The sequence below is a fragment of the Triturus cristatus genome, chromosome 10 (assembly GCF_964204655.1).
Source record: "Triturus cristatus chromosome 10, aTriCri1.1, whole genome shotgun sequence".
NCBI lineage: Eukaryota > Metazoa > Chordata > Amphibia > Caudata > Salamandridae > Triturus > Triturus cristatus.
Window position 1 is genome coordinate 267,777,435 of NC_140593.1, and position 15,120 is coordinate 267,792,554.

The 15,120-nt window shown below is 49.5% G+C and overlaps 1 protein-coding gene across 1 annotated transcript in view; it reads right to left on the reverse strand.

Moving 5' to 3' along the window:
• The window catches only part of VPS50 (VPS50 subunit of EARP/GARPII complex), a 748,521-nt gene that overhangs the window by 97,596 nt on the left and 635,805 nt on the right, over nucleotides 1-15,120 (reverse strand). The window contains exon 27 of the mRNA XM_085630983.1: nucleotides 10,367-10,556. Within this exon, the coding sequence (XP_085487109.1) occupies nucleotides 10,367-10,556 (190 nt within the window). The remainder of the gene's footprint in view (nucleotides 1-10,366; nucleotides 10,557-15,120) is intronic.

Sequence of the window (15,120 nt, forward strand, 5' to 3'; positions counted from 1 at the left end):
GCTTCCCGCCTCTTCCGGCGCCTCAACGGAGCTCTTCAAATGACGAGGCAAGACAGATGGGCTCTCCCTCTTCCGATGCCCTCACGTCAGGAAATGCTCTCGGCGGCAGCGTCGCTTCCAGGTAGGGACGTCAGCTGGTTCTGCCGCTTTCACCCACAGGGGAGGGTGTTGAACTGGGGCGCTGCAGTCACGCGTATCTTTGTCTGTTACCCCCTGAATCTAGGGTCAGTTAGCTTGGGCTGGGTCTCAATTGTACTCAATACCCACGACCTTCAGGATGGGTCGAACAGATCCCTGGTAGCCACACTTCAGGGATGTCAGTCCTTAACAGACTCGTCGCAGAGTCTCTGATAACTTGAAGATGATTGCTGAAACAGTGGGGTTTGGTCAGCCAAGGTGGGGGCACTTCCCAGTAAAGCGACAGCCGGCCCCGCAGGTCGATCTTGTCACAACTGGTGCACAATCCTCCTCCTCCAGTCGCCTCTCTCCACACTGGTCATTCCAAGAAATGCACAAAATGGCTGCTGGTCACTGGCCTTTTATAGGGTGGCCTGGGACCTGCAGAAGTCACTGGTTGCTTCTTGAAAATTCCCTATGTTAGCCTATGGCCTGTTTTCCAGTAGTGTCCGTTATGGCAGTTGGTGGCCACCATTTTAGGTTTCTGGATGTCCCTAGATTTTCAAGGGGCCTGACTAGGCCTCACAGGTTATGAGGGAAAAATGGCGTCATCGCCAAGGAGCACCTAGCCCCCTGACAGCATTGAAAACTCCTGATGGACACATGTAAAAATAAAAATAGAAACCCTGGGAGGCTAAGGGGGACAACAAAAAATAAATCATGGTGGTTAGAGTCTTCCCAGAAGCAGACAGGTCTAACACGCGTCCCCCCCAGCTGAAAGTGGGGAGAACTACCCAACCCCTTGGGAGTCCTCATCACTAAGGCGGAAATACCTGGATAGACCGTCTGCGTTGGCATGGTCCGCCCCAGGTCGGTGTTCCACCCTGAAGTCCATTCCCTGTAGGGAGATGGACCACCTTAGCAACTTGGGATTCTCCCCCTTCATTTGCATCAGCCAACGAAGGGGGCGATGGTCAGTCTGAACTAGGAAGTGCGAACCAAACAGGTATGGTCGCAGCTTCTTCAGAGCCCAAACCACCGCAAAGGCTTCTCGCTCAATTGTACTCCACCTCCTTTCCCTGGGGAGTAGTCTCCTGGACAGGAAGACCACGGGTTGATCCAGGCCCTCATCATTTAGCTGCGATAACACTGCCCCAATGCCATGTTCTGACGCATCTGTTTGGACAATGAATTCTCTAGCAAAATCAGGGGCCTTGAGAATGGGAGCGGAACACAATGCTTGTTTCAAGGTCATGAAGGCTCGCTGGCAAGCCTCCGTCCAGACTACCCGTCGGGGTTGCTTCTGGGAAGTAAGCTCCGTGAGGGGGGCCACGATAGTGCCATACCCCTTCACGAAGCGACGGTAGTATCCAGTGAGGCCCAGGAAGGCTCGGACCTCTGTTTGAGTCTTGGGGGGCTCCCAGGCGATGATAGCCTCAATCTTTGCCTGGAGGGGCTGCACCGTCCCTCTGCCCACCAAGTGACCTAAGTACACCACCGACCCCTGTCCGATCTGACACTTGCTGGCCTTGATTGTCAATCCAGCCTGTTGCAGGGCATGCAGAACAGCTTGCAGATGCTGCAAATGGTCCTCCCAGCTGCTACTGAAGACAGCAATGTCGTCCAGGTATGCAGCAGAAAAAGCTTCCATTCCAGAAAGGACCCTGTTCACCAACCGCTGAAAAGTGGCAGGGGCATTCTTGAGCCCAAAGGGCATCACCCGAAATTGGTAGTGTCCCTCAGGTGTAGAGAAGGCTGACCTTTCCTTCGCCTCCTCGGTAAGGGAAATCTGCCAGTACCCTGAAGTTAGGTCAAAGGTACTTAAGTATTGAGCAGCTCCCAGCCGGTCAATCAGCTCATCCGCCCGTGGGATAGGATGTGCATCAGTTTTGGTCACTGAGTTCAAGCCTCGGTAGTCCACACAGAATCTCAATTCAGGTGTGGTGCCTGGTGGGGCAGCTTTTGGTACCAAAACCACCGGGCTAGACCAAGGGCTTCCAGAAGGTTCAATCACTCCCAGCTCCAGCATCTTGGCGACTTCACTCTTGATGCTGGCCTTTACCTTGTCCGACAGCCGGTAGATTTTAGACTTCACAGGTGGGCTGTCTCCTGTGTCCACGTCATGGGTACACAGGTGGGTCCTACCCGGGACAAGGGAGAACAGAGAAGAAAATTGCTCCAGGATCTGGCGGCAATCACTCCGCTGTTCAGGAGTTAGGGATGGCGAGAGAATAACTCCCTCCACCGACCCATCCTTTTCTTGGGACGAGAGAAGATCAGGGAGAGGTTCACTTTCTTCTTCCTCTGCTCCATCGGTTACCATCATTAAGACAACCTCGGGCCTCTCATGATGTGGCTTGAGGCGATTGGCATGCAGCACCCTGTGGGGCTGCCTCGGGGTCTTAAGATCCACCAAATAGGTGGACTTCCCCTTTTTCTCCAAAACCTCAAAGGGGCCTGTCCAACGGTCCTGGAGGGCGTTTAGCTCTCCAGGTTCCATCACCCACACTTTCTGTCCAGGCTCCAGTTCCACTGGGTGAGCGTTGTGGTCATACCACTCTTTCATAACTGCTTGGCTGGCCTCCAAGTTGTCTGAAGCTTGCTTCCACAACTTAGCCATTTGGCTCCGGAAGGCCAGCATGTAACTCACCACGTCCTGGGGAAGCTTCCTGGGAGTCTGTTCCCATCCGTCTTTCACCAGGCTGAGAGGTCCCCGTACAGGGTGCCCGTACAAAAGTTCGAAGGGGCTGAAGCCCACTCCCTTCTGTGGCACCTCCCTGTAGGAAAACAAGAGACAGGGTAGGAGGACGTCCCATTTCCTCCGCAGGCTCTCAGGTAGACTCCGTATCATACCTTTCAAGGTTTTGTTAAACCTTTCCACAAGACCATTGGTTTGTGGATGATAAGGAGTGGTGAACCGATAGGTAACGCCGCACTCCTTCCACATAGCCCGCATGTATGCTGAAAGGAAGTTAGTCCCCCTGTCGGACACAACCTCCTTGGGGAAACCCACTCGGGTGAAGATCCCCATCAGGGCCCTTGCCACTGCAGGTGCAGTGATGGTCCTCAGAGGTATTGCCTCTGGGTACCGTGTGGCATGATCCACCAATACCAGTATGAACCGGTGACCAGCTGAAGTTGGTGGATCCAATGGCCCTACAATGTCGATGCCCACCCTCTCAAAGGGGGTGCTAACGACTGGTAGTGGTTCCAGGGGAGCTTTAAGCTTCACTCCTGTTTTCCCACTAGCTTGGCAGGACACACACGTCCGACAATATGTATCAGACGCCACTTTCATTCGAGGCCAGTAGAAGTGGGGGACAAGCCGGGCAAAGGTCTTGTCCTGTCCTAGGTGTCCTGCCAATGGTATCTCATGAGCCAGTTCCAAAAGAAAGGCTCTAAAGCATTGAGGGACCACCAAGGCCCTGGATGATCCATGTCCAGGTGCCTTGGGCTCACTGTAGAGGAGTCCATCCTCCCAGTAAATCTGGTAGCTCCCTGCAATGTTTCCTGCTGCCTGGGCTTTGGCCTGTTGCCGCAGCCCCTCGAGAGTAGGACACTCTTTCTGAGCTTTGCAGAACTCTTCCCTGGAAGGACCTCCCTCCACATGCCATTCAGTAGGGATGGGTAGGTTTTCCAGGGAAGCAACATTCTCCCCTGTGGACTCCAGATCCACCTCCGCAGGTGGCCCGTCTGTCTCACGAGGTGGAGATGTCGAGGCAGGGTCCTCCGGCCTCCCGTCCTTCTCCTCTCTGGCAGCTGGCTGGGCCATTGTTCCAGGCTCCAGCGTAAGCAAACTTCCCCTTCGGGCAGTCGCTGACCTTGTGCTGACACAAGTCCAGTCGGGGGGTCCCAGCATCGCAGAGTGAGTCTGGTACTCCACCCTCCTCCAAGCATTGTGCTCCATATCATTCCCCAACAGGCAGTCAACAGGCACGGCAGGGCTTACGGCAACTCGAAGTGGACCTGCAACCCCTCCCCACTCAAAGGGAATCTCAGCCACAGGGTAGTGGCCCAATCTGCCGTCAGCCATTACGGCGGGATGGAGTACATCTGGGATGACCTGCTCTGGAGACACCAGCTGACTCCTTACCATAGTCATGCTGGCTCCTGTGTCTCTCAGAGCCTCCCCTCTACGGCCATTGATGGTGACCCACTGCTCATACTTAATGGTATTAGAGGGCAGCTGGGTCTTGGGAACCATCTCCTTATCTCCCAGGGACACTAAAGTGACACCCGCCCGCTCCCCTCCATTAACCAAAGGCATCTCCTCCCCGAGCACTACACTAGTGATTCCCGGGGCTTTTCCTCCAGTGGGAGGGGGTGGTCTTTTTGGGCATCTCACATCTCCTTTATAGTGTCCCACACCACCACACTCAAAGCAATGAACAACCCTTGGCTGCTGGCTTTGGCCAGGGGTAGGGTTGCGAGGGGGGTTACTCTTGGGGATGAATCCTCTGCCCCTTCCTTGCGAAGTATTTTGTGGCCCTTTTGAGAACTCCCTCTTAGTTTCCCCTCCCTCTTTCTTCTGGGGGGCGCCCTGTCCTTGCTTCTGGGAATTCCCTCCAGTCCCCTTAGTCGACACCCGGGTACTAACCCAGATGTCCGCCTCCTCAGCAAGCTTCCTGGGGCTGGTCAGCTTGCTGTCCACCAAATGCTGTCTTAGTTCGGGAAGACACTTCTCGAGTAGGTGTTCCTTGAGTATGAGGTCATATAGTCCCTCATAGTCCCCTACTTCGCTGCCTCTTACCCAACCCTCCAGGGCCTTCCTGGAGTAGTCCAAGAAATCTACCCAGTTTTGTGTGCCCAGCTTGTAGCTGCCCCGGAACTTTTGTCTATATTTCTCAGGGGTCAACCCAAACTTCTTGAGCAGCGCTGATTTCATAGCCGGATAGTAGGTCTGTTCACTCTGGTCAAGGGCCAACAAAGTATCCCTGCCAGTGGGGGGCATGTATTTGTATAACCCACCTCCCCAGTGGACTTCCAGAATCCCATGGGCCCTCAGCGAAACCTCGTAGGCGGCTAGCCATTTAGCAATGTCGTCACTGGGTACATAACAAGCCATAATGTCTTTTGGTAGGTACGGTCTAGGTTCTCCGGTGTTGGTTTGGTTATCGCTGCCACCATTCTCTGGTTTGGGGGTACGTAAAGTCAGGGCTTGCAAATCCATCTCTTTAATGGTCCGCTCATGCTCCAACTTCTTTTCCTCCCTCACCATGTCCATCCTGGCTAGTTCTATTCTCATCCTCCTCTCCTCCCTCCTGTCTTCTAACTCGGCGTCGGTCAGGCCCCTCTCTGACACACTACTGCCCACTCTAGAAGGTGTTCTAGGACCTGTTACAAGGTTCTCCCCTCCCGCCTGGTACAGTGTTGTGGTCTCCAGGACAGTGTCCTTGTCACTCTCTTCAGGATCTACCTCCTCCCCGGAATGAGCCTCTACCCATGCCCGAATACTGGTCAGCAGCTCAACTTTCCTGGCGCCTTTCTTGAAAAACACCCCCTGCTGCTGACACCATTCCTTCAATTGAGGCACAGTATAATTGTCTAGCTCTTCCACATTTATCTCCATTTTTATTCGAAGTATAAAATGCTACACAGGAGAAATCCACAGAGTGACCTGAGGTCAACCTCCACCCACCGCCAGAAGTCAATTTCGAAAAACCAAAAATGTAAATTAGGAGGGCCGCAGGGAGAAAACTCCAGGTGGGGTCTCGTGGTTGGCACTGCGTTACTAATAAGTAAGTGTAAGTACAAATCCGCTATCCCACCGCTGAAACACCAATTATGTTGGACCTAGATTACCCAAGCCCACATATGGTAGCCTGGCACAGTAGTGGTCTACAGCTCAAGGCGTTGGCTAAGTACTTACAAGTCTTACCCACAGTAACACAGTGATGAACCACTAAAATAAAGACACAACACCTCTGTTTGGAAAAATACCGTTACCTTTTATAAAAATAATATACTTTCTTGTTCTTGTTTAGAATAAAAGCCGTGTATAATTAATTTATACAGTTCTCATAGATTTCAAATCACATTCAATACTTTTCCCGGTCAATATATGAGATTCAAAGGTACATTACATTTGTGATAAGTGGCTGTCTATGGTACAATACACTACTCCACTATGAGGTTACAGATAGGAGATTGCACTCTACAGTTTCAATATGTTATTTAACCACTCTTAAGCAGGTACATTACCCCTCCGCTCTTAGCCTTCTTCTCAACTCAACAGACCTCTACCACAGGGGTGGATCTTCTCAGCATAAACCCCCAGCCATGTGGCTAAAAGAAGACAAAGCAGAATCAACAAGGTTCCCCCCTGGTCAATTCACAGGCTGCACCTTACTGGTGGAGGTTCTACTTCCTCAATTAATAACAGGCTATAAGGGTTTTTACTAGTGAGCCTTGTAATTTTCCCTGCACACCGCTCTCCCCCTCTTATCTAGTTAGGAGATAGATTTTAAGTGGTCTGGGCAGTTCTGTAACTCAGTTCCTCGTATGTAGTTCTGGCGGCTTTCAAGTCAATTGCCTTGTTTTGAAATCCCCCGCTTTGATGTCTTTAGACACCCGATGCTTCCGCCTCCCGCTCCCTCTCTACCCGGCTTACTTTTAGGCTCTGGTCAATGCAGCTGGTGTTGCCCGGGTCACGCGGTGCCAGGGAAGTCTTCCCGCAGATGTCGAGGCGTGTCAGAGAAGCCTACCTCAGACCGAGGCGCTTCACAGAGGTGACCGATGCGGCGCTTCTGCCTCTTCGATGTTACCGCTGGCTGGAGCTTTGCCTTGACGCACCTCCGATGACGCGACCGGCCTCTCCTGACTCCGCCTAGCGCCCGCCTCTTTCGACGCGCTGGGTCCTTCTTGCCGGTTCCGGCTCTGCGCACCTCGTCCGATGCGACGGCGTTCCTCACCACCTCGCAGGCGATCAGCTGGGCTCTGCTTCGCTTCCCGCCTCTTCCGGCGCCTCAACGGAGCTCTTCAAATGACGAGGCAAGACAGATGGGCTCTCCCTCTTCCGATGCCCTCACGTCAGGAAATGCTCTCGGCGGCAGCGTCGCTTCCAGGTAGGGACGTCAGCTGGTTCTGCCGCTTTCACCCACAGGGGAGGGTGTTGAACTGGGGCGCTGCAGTCACGCGTATCTTTGTCTGTTACCCCCTGAATCTAGGGTCAGTTAGCTTGGGCTGGGTCTCAATTGTACTCAATACCCACGACCTTCAGGATGGGTCGAACAGATCCCTGGTAGCCACACTTCAGGGATGTCAGTCCTTAACAGACTCGTCGCAGAGTCTCTGATAACTTGAAGATGATTGCTGAAACAGTGGGGTTTGGTCAGCCAAGGTGGGGGCACTTCCCAGTAAAGCGACAGCCGGCCCCGCAGGTCGATCTTGTCACAACTGGTGCACAATCCTCCTCCTCCAGTCGCCTCTCTCCACACTGGTCATTCCAAGAAATGCACAAAATGGCTGCTGGTCACTGGCCTTTTATAGGGTGGCCTGGGACCTGCAGAAGTCACTGGTTGCTTCTTGAAAATTCCCTATGTTAGCCTATGGCCTGTTTTCCAGTAGTGTCCGTTATGGCAGTTGGTGGCCACCATTTTAGGTTTCTGGATGTCCCTAGATTTTCAAGGGGCCTGACTAGGCCTCACAGGTTATGAGGGAAAAATGGCGTCATCGCCAAGGAGCACCTAGCCCCCTGACAGCATTGAAAACTCCTGATGGACACATGTAAAAATAAAAATAGAAACCCTGGGAGGCTAAGGGGGACAACAAAAAATAAATCATGGTGGTTAGAGTCTTCCCAGAAGCAGACAGGTCTAACACATGGCCACAGAAAAAAGGGAGGCATTGGCTGTCCCGGTGGTAGTTGGCGATGTTAGAAACGTCTAATGAAGCTACAGAGGAGCCAAAACTGAGGACTGACGTGGCGAGAGCATACTGTAGTCCTGAAATTCTTGAAACGCTCAAGGGCTGAATCTGCTATGTCCCTGAAAAGGCAGGAACCATCACGTCATGTCTATCAAACTGGACTGAACATCCCCTGAAAACAAATAGTGGACAACATCCAATCATGTCTATGGAGGGGTCCACACTTGTGTCAATCGCTCTGCCTAAGGAATCCTTTGTGTCAAGCCCATAACGAATCGAGAATTTAGCTGCATCATGGTCATCTTGCATGACCTGCGAAAAGATACAGCAGGCCTCTTTGGGAACAATTGAATGCCTCTTAGGCACTGAGTCCCAAAAGACATAAGTGTAGCGGCCTAGAAGGCAAGTAGGATTCACCAAACTCAAGGCAAGACTAGAGGATGGAAACACTTGTCTGCCAAAGTGTCAATTTGTTTTGGCCTTCTGTGAGAAGAAGCACTGGGGAATGTGTTTGGGTTTCATTTACAGGCTGAGGTCTGCATCAATAGCCTTTCAGGGGTGGAAAGCTGCTTAAGAAAATACAGTTGCACAGGTTCAGGGTGATGTCGACTGGCAATCTGGCTGTAGACTGGGGGCCCAGTGCAGGGCTTAGTCCAGGTCCCTAAAAGGCCAAGCAAGGGCCTTACTAAATGGAAGGAGAGGATCCGAAGTGTTCTGACCAGGTTGAAGGACCTCGACTAACACATTGGTCTTAACCTCTTGACATGGGAGCAGCGTGCATGGTGGGTGCTTATATATAGGCATGCACATTTCACTTTCGGAATTAACACACAGCCATTGGTGCTAGCGCATGGGGGTGCTCCTTTGTATTTTACAGATTGAATATTCTAAACTGTGGAGTTTGTGGTTAGAAGTCTATCAGAAAGCACTCATCTTGCAATTAGATCAGTAGTCACACACTACCATAAACCCTCTCGCACCACTCAAACACTACTGACCATACTCATACACCCTAGCAGTCTCTAGTACAGAAAGCACTCTTACACTCCCCAAATGCTAGAAGTCTTCCAGTCCCAACAGCACTCATACGCCTCACAGAAAACCAGTCATACAATACCTGAAACACTTTTCACCTCTCTGAAACTAGCAGCAAAGCCAAAGGGTCTGGCTGATAACTGAACACAAATCTCTTCCAGTGGCGGCTGGTAATTTTAGGAGGGAAGGGTGTGGACAGGACACGCACGCACACATACACACTTCACATCAATCATTACCAAATATTCAAACATACACACACGCATCACACATTTTAATATTATTTTTTTTAAATCACACTTGCATGAAGCTCTGCCTTCGAGGTCCCAGGGGGTTGGCACGCTGCCTTCCCTCACTGGCTGAGTGGGATGGGGACAGTTAGACTGTGGTTCCCACAATACTCTGTGACGAAATGTCACTGATTGACACTCGCCCCTGGCGCTTCAGGACTAAAAACTGAAGCGCCCATGTGCGAGGCACTGACTGACGCTACCCCTTGTCACTGAGGGGGGAGGGAGCTGAGGAGATCACGCCCGCAGGAGCTGTGCCATCCTCAGCCCAGCAAAATTCAGCTCAGGCAGCTGGGTGCCTGCGCATTTAGCGCATGTCTAGCTTCTGGCCGCCTAACCTGCAAATGAAGAGTGTCCTTCAGGCCAACCTTTGCTCAGCCTGACAGACACTGTTCTTGGGAGCCAAAGGTGAGGGGGCATGGCCCATCAGCCTAATTGGACCAGCCGCTGCTGAGCTCTTCATTGATTGGTGAGTTTATGTTTGTGACACTGCAGATGGGCAAGTGGGCAAATGCAAGAAAAATGAGTGGCTAGATAATGGATACAAGCTTACGGGCACTTTCAGTTGTAAACTAGACCGACTGGCTTTGCCAGTGCTCTTTTGTCATGGTAACTCGTTCTATCGAACACAAAACCGGAACCAGTGTCGCAGGTAGGCTGGATGGCAAACTTACAGTTTCAACAGAAAAATATACATGAATTTTGAAAGAAAGAAAATGAATTTTTCAAGTGCTAAAATATAATAATGCATAGAGTCAACCTCATGGAACCAATGTGACCTTTGTGTTTAAAGTTCATCCACCAATCATGCATTTCTATTTATGTACATGGGCCAGCAGTTCTCAGAAATGCAATCAGACACCCACGGGAAAGAAGAACATTAACTAAATAAAAGGAAGCCGACAAGGGGCTTCGCCACGACCTGACACCGCCATATAATGATAAGAATGCAGCTTCTATTGGAACTGGAAGGACGTGCCTTCAGAGGTAAACAGCCTCATCAGCAGGGGGAGGGCATGCACAGGAAGGGGATTCAATGTGTTCAATGCCAGCGTTACCCTGTGCTCCTTGATCCAGCGCTCCATGTCGTTCTCCGTCAGGTAGTAGGCTTTAATGTAGGTTTCCACAAACTCCTTATCCGGGATGGGCCTAATGTCCGTCAGTTTCTCCAGCTTCATCAGAAACTGCTGAAAATCCAGCTGCATCAAAGCGCGGCCCTCGTTGCTGCACTTCTTGACGTTGGCATAGCTGAAAAGGGAAAGAAGGACGCTGAGCTGGCGAGCAGCTAGAACATGCAGTTGATGGACAGCGGGGGCGCAGAAGGGATTATAATCGGGCATACGTGGAGTGGCGGGGGCTCTTGAGAGGTGATTTCTTACAAAACAAAGCCGCAGAATTTAGCGTGGGATTCAGGAGTTCAAATTACTAACGCACAGTACAGAAATCGATAGAGATCAGAGGGGAAGAAAACAGGAATTTAAAACGCACATTTTTCCAGTAACATCTTAACAAGGTGAATATCAAATACATTTCAATTAGAAATGACAAAAAAACACATTTTATTCATGTTTATATTGCGTCGTACTCGCTAGAGGCGGGAGCAAGACAGAGTTCTAGCTCAAAAGAGAGCGTACGGTAGAGAGCGGTGGAGGCACATATATGGAAGGAATGGGTATAGAGTGGGAGTAAAATGTTTAAATTGTGTGACGCGTGTTTGCTAAATATAAAATAAACAGTGCAATAGGTCTCGCATGTATGAGAGTTAGAGCTGTTGGCGGTGTAAATGACAATGTCTTTTACCCATGTGTTTTGGTTTGGAGTGGATGTATGTGGTGTGGAATTATGTGGGTTGGTATTGCGTGGCATGGAATAGTGAGCTATGAAGTGGATTTGTAGAGTGGATTTATGTGGCATGGTGTGCAGTGGAATTGTAGCTAGTAATTAGGTAGTATTGAGTGCACTCATGGGAAACACCCTGAAAGAAGCCAGCTTAGTGGCCCCGAGGACTGGGCAATTAGAATCTGGAGGCGGGCTGTAAGCTCCCCGCCCCCCACTGAATACATCATGTTGAGAGACAGCACACGCGCTGCGTAGGCTCGACCAAAAAAGACAAGTACTCAAACTTAGCACAGCTGAAGGAATCTTGTGATTGTACTCCACCTTTAAAGCAGACGACTGCATCTTCTGACTCAATCGAAGGACTGAAAAACGCAGTTCACCTTATATCCGAGTCACCTGGCACATGTGTTTTTGTGAGAATTCCAGCCTAGATAGACTTGGTTGCAATGCTCCTTCCTACTCCCACTCCATTCTTATATATATTGATATTACCTCCCTGATAGTGAACCTGCTTACCTAATCACAAGAGAGTCCTGAATGGAGAATGTGCATATTCCTGACAGAAGGGATGTGCTTCAGGAGCCTGAAGGTAAAGATCAAGCAATGAAGGAGCCAAGAGGTACAGATGAAGGACTCTTGAAGAAGGCACAGACACCAGAGCCTGCTGATAAGGCAGGATGGCCATGGGTTTTCCTGAGCACCTTTAATTCAAATATTGTCCAGTATTTTTTTTATTTCTTTTGTTTATTCCTTTATTCTGTTCCACACATTTCTTCACATATAAATCTGTTCTCAAATGTAGCCTCATACAAGGAAAGGTTCACAGATGTAGCCATGTGTTTCGTCGATGATAAGGGTTAGACGCGGGGCATACTCTCCGTTACACCTGAAGGAATGCATTAGGTTTACTTCGTTTAATTTTCTTACTTTTTGGATATCTGAAAACACTTGCAGATATTCCTAAATCTTCCATCTTATTTTTTGGGAGAGATACTAAAATCATAAATACATTGAATGAGGACCTGTGGAAGTCGGTGGCAAATTGCACCTATGAACCTTTCCATTTATAAAGGCTACATCTGAGAACAGATTTGTATTGAAGAAACATCTGGAACAGAATAACGTAATAAACGAAAGAAATAAGAAATTACGGGACATTATTTGAATTAAAGGTGCTCAGGAAAACTGATGGATAGGACTGGCATCTCACAGTAGATCAAAGTTGGTAGTTGCCTCTGACTCTGCATGAAGTGCACTGTTATTGTCTAACCCTAGAAGGCATCCCAACAAGTACCATGGCTGAAGAGCAGTTCTGACGTTTCACCCCGTTTATAGTCAAAAGTGGCCTTCTTCAAAAAAAGACAGCCAAAATGGCATCTTAGGGTGGAATAAACCCCAAAAGGATGTTACTTACCCAGTAAGCATCTGTTCTTGGCATGTAGAGCTGTAGATTCACTTCCTTTGCATACTCCTGCCATCTAGTGTTTGGTCCGGATGTTTGCAAGTTGTTTTTCTTGGAAGAAGTCTTTCCAGTCACGAGGTTCGTGTCTCCTCCTTTCATTGATAGTGCGCATGGGCATTTACTCAATTGTTAGATTGTTTTCCCACAGGTTGAGAATGGAGTTAGTAAAGGTAGAATTGAGATATCCATGCATGTGTATGTAAGGTAAGAAAACTGCAACAGGTATAGGTACCCGGGGAGGCGGGGGCGCATGTGAATCTACAGCTCTACATGCCAAGAACAGATGCTTACTGGGTAAGTAACATATCCGATCGAGGCATGTGAGCTGTAGATCACATGCTTTGCATACACGACACAGCAGTAAACTTCCAAAGTGGTGGCTAACCTGTAGCTGTTGCTTGAAAAATTGTTTTAAGTACTGCCTGGCATACATTAGCTTGTTGCCTCGCTAACACATCTTCACAATAATGTTTGGTGAACGCGTGCGGTGTAGACCATATTGCTGCCTTACAGATGTTAGCTAGGGAAATATTCCATAAGAAAGCCATAGTAGCCCCTATTTTGCGGGTGGAATGCGCTCCAGGGGGTATTGTCAAGGTTCTTTTCGCTTTCATATAACATGTTTGGATACATTTCACGATCCGTCTTGCAATGCCTGATTTAGAAATGGGATTGCCTTTGTGTGGTGGTGAAAAAGCAACAAAGAGCAGTTTTGTCTTACGAAAATCTTTTGATCTTTCCACATAATATAGTAGAGCTCTTCTATCATATTGTGTGTGTGTAGAGCTTGTTCTGCTACAGAATCAGGCTGAGGAAAGAACACAGGTAACAACTGATTGATTGATGTGAAAATAAATTTGGGATTCGTTCGAAGAACCACTTTGTCTTTGTGAAGTTAAAAGAAAGGGTCTTGTATAGTTAGTGCCTGGTGTTCACCAACTCTCCTTAAGGAAGTGATTGGAATAAGAAAAGCAACCTTTCACAAGAGAAATTGTAGTTGACACTTGTGCATTGGTTCAAAAGATGGACCCATTAGCCTCATTAGGACTATGTTCAAGTTCCATACTGGTGCAGGTGGAGCTCTTGGTGGTATTACTCTTTTTAGTCCTTCCATAAAGGATTTAATCACTGGTACTCTGAACAGAGATAAGTGTTGTCTGTTTTGTAAGTATGCAGCTACTGCTGCTAAATGCAATATAATGGATGTGTAGGCTAATCCAGATTGCTGCAAGTGTTAGAGATAACAGATGAAGTTTTGCACTGAAGCATCAAGGGGATTGATATGGTTACTGTTACAGTATATAACAAATTGTTTCCACTTTGCTGCACAACATGCCCTAGTAGTAGGCTTCCTAGCTTCGTTTAGGATATTCATACAGTCTGGTGGTAATTGTAAATAACCAAACTCTATGACCTCAGGAGCCAAATCGCAAGGTTGAGTTCCTTGATATTTGGATGTCAGATTTCTCCATGGCTCCGAGTGAGGAGACTGGAGTGGAGATGCAGCTTTAGGTGTGGAACTACTGAGAGCTCTAGCAGGGTGGTGAACCAAGGTTGACGTGCCCATGTGGGAGCTATGAGAATGAGTTTGAGGAATGATTGTCTGAGCTTCCGAACTACCAGCAGAATGAGTGGGAGAGGCAGAAAAGCATAGGCAAATATCCCTGACCAGTTAAGCCACAGGGCATTGCCTTTGGAGAGCGGGTGTGGGAACCTGGAGGTGAAGTTTGCATTTTAATCTGTGGCGAACAGGTCTATGTGAGTCCAGTCCAGGTTTTGTGAGGAGAGCGAGAGCGAGGACGAGAGCGAGGGACGAGAGCGAGGGACGAGAACGCCAAACCGCTGCTCCCAGGTCTCACCTCCCGGCCCCTCGGCCCCCCCGGTTCATGGCTCGCGGATTGCAGCTAGTGGTCTGCTGCTGATCCTGCTTTTGAGCGGGGGTCCGTAATCACCCAGGAGTCGCTCGCAAGTCCAGCCAGGTGCGGCCAAGTTCAGCGCAGTGCGGAGTAGTGAGTGTGACTGAGCTCAGGTCCTCTTGCTGTGCACCGGTTAGCCGCTGGTTGGGCTGTGGGGGAGAGCGGCAGAGCGGCTGAACGTCAGTGCAAAGGAAAGCAAAGCAACTTTGAGTTTGAGCCGGGGCTTGGGACTGAGCCGGAGTCCAAGTCAGCTGCGTTTTCCTGCGTAGGTCAGACCGGTCTGACCAGGCGACTCACGCAGGACAGTCCATCAGGATCAGGGCAGCCGATCCACGACGAGCTGGAGTCGGAGTCAGAGTGGCAGAGTGTTTTTTTTGTGGGATAACATTACATTATTACAATGCCAAGTGGCCCAACTAGGTTGGGTGAGGCTTGCGGCACCCAAGTGTACCCTGCTCTCAATCTCTCGACTCCTTGCAACCCCTGTTTTGTGCAGTCCCTGATGTTTTCCATCGTGCTATCACGCCCCAACTCAGAATAATTGTTAATAGTGTGCAGCTTACAGCTCATCTTCATTCCAAAGAAAAAAGAATAA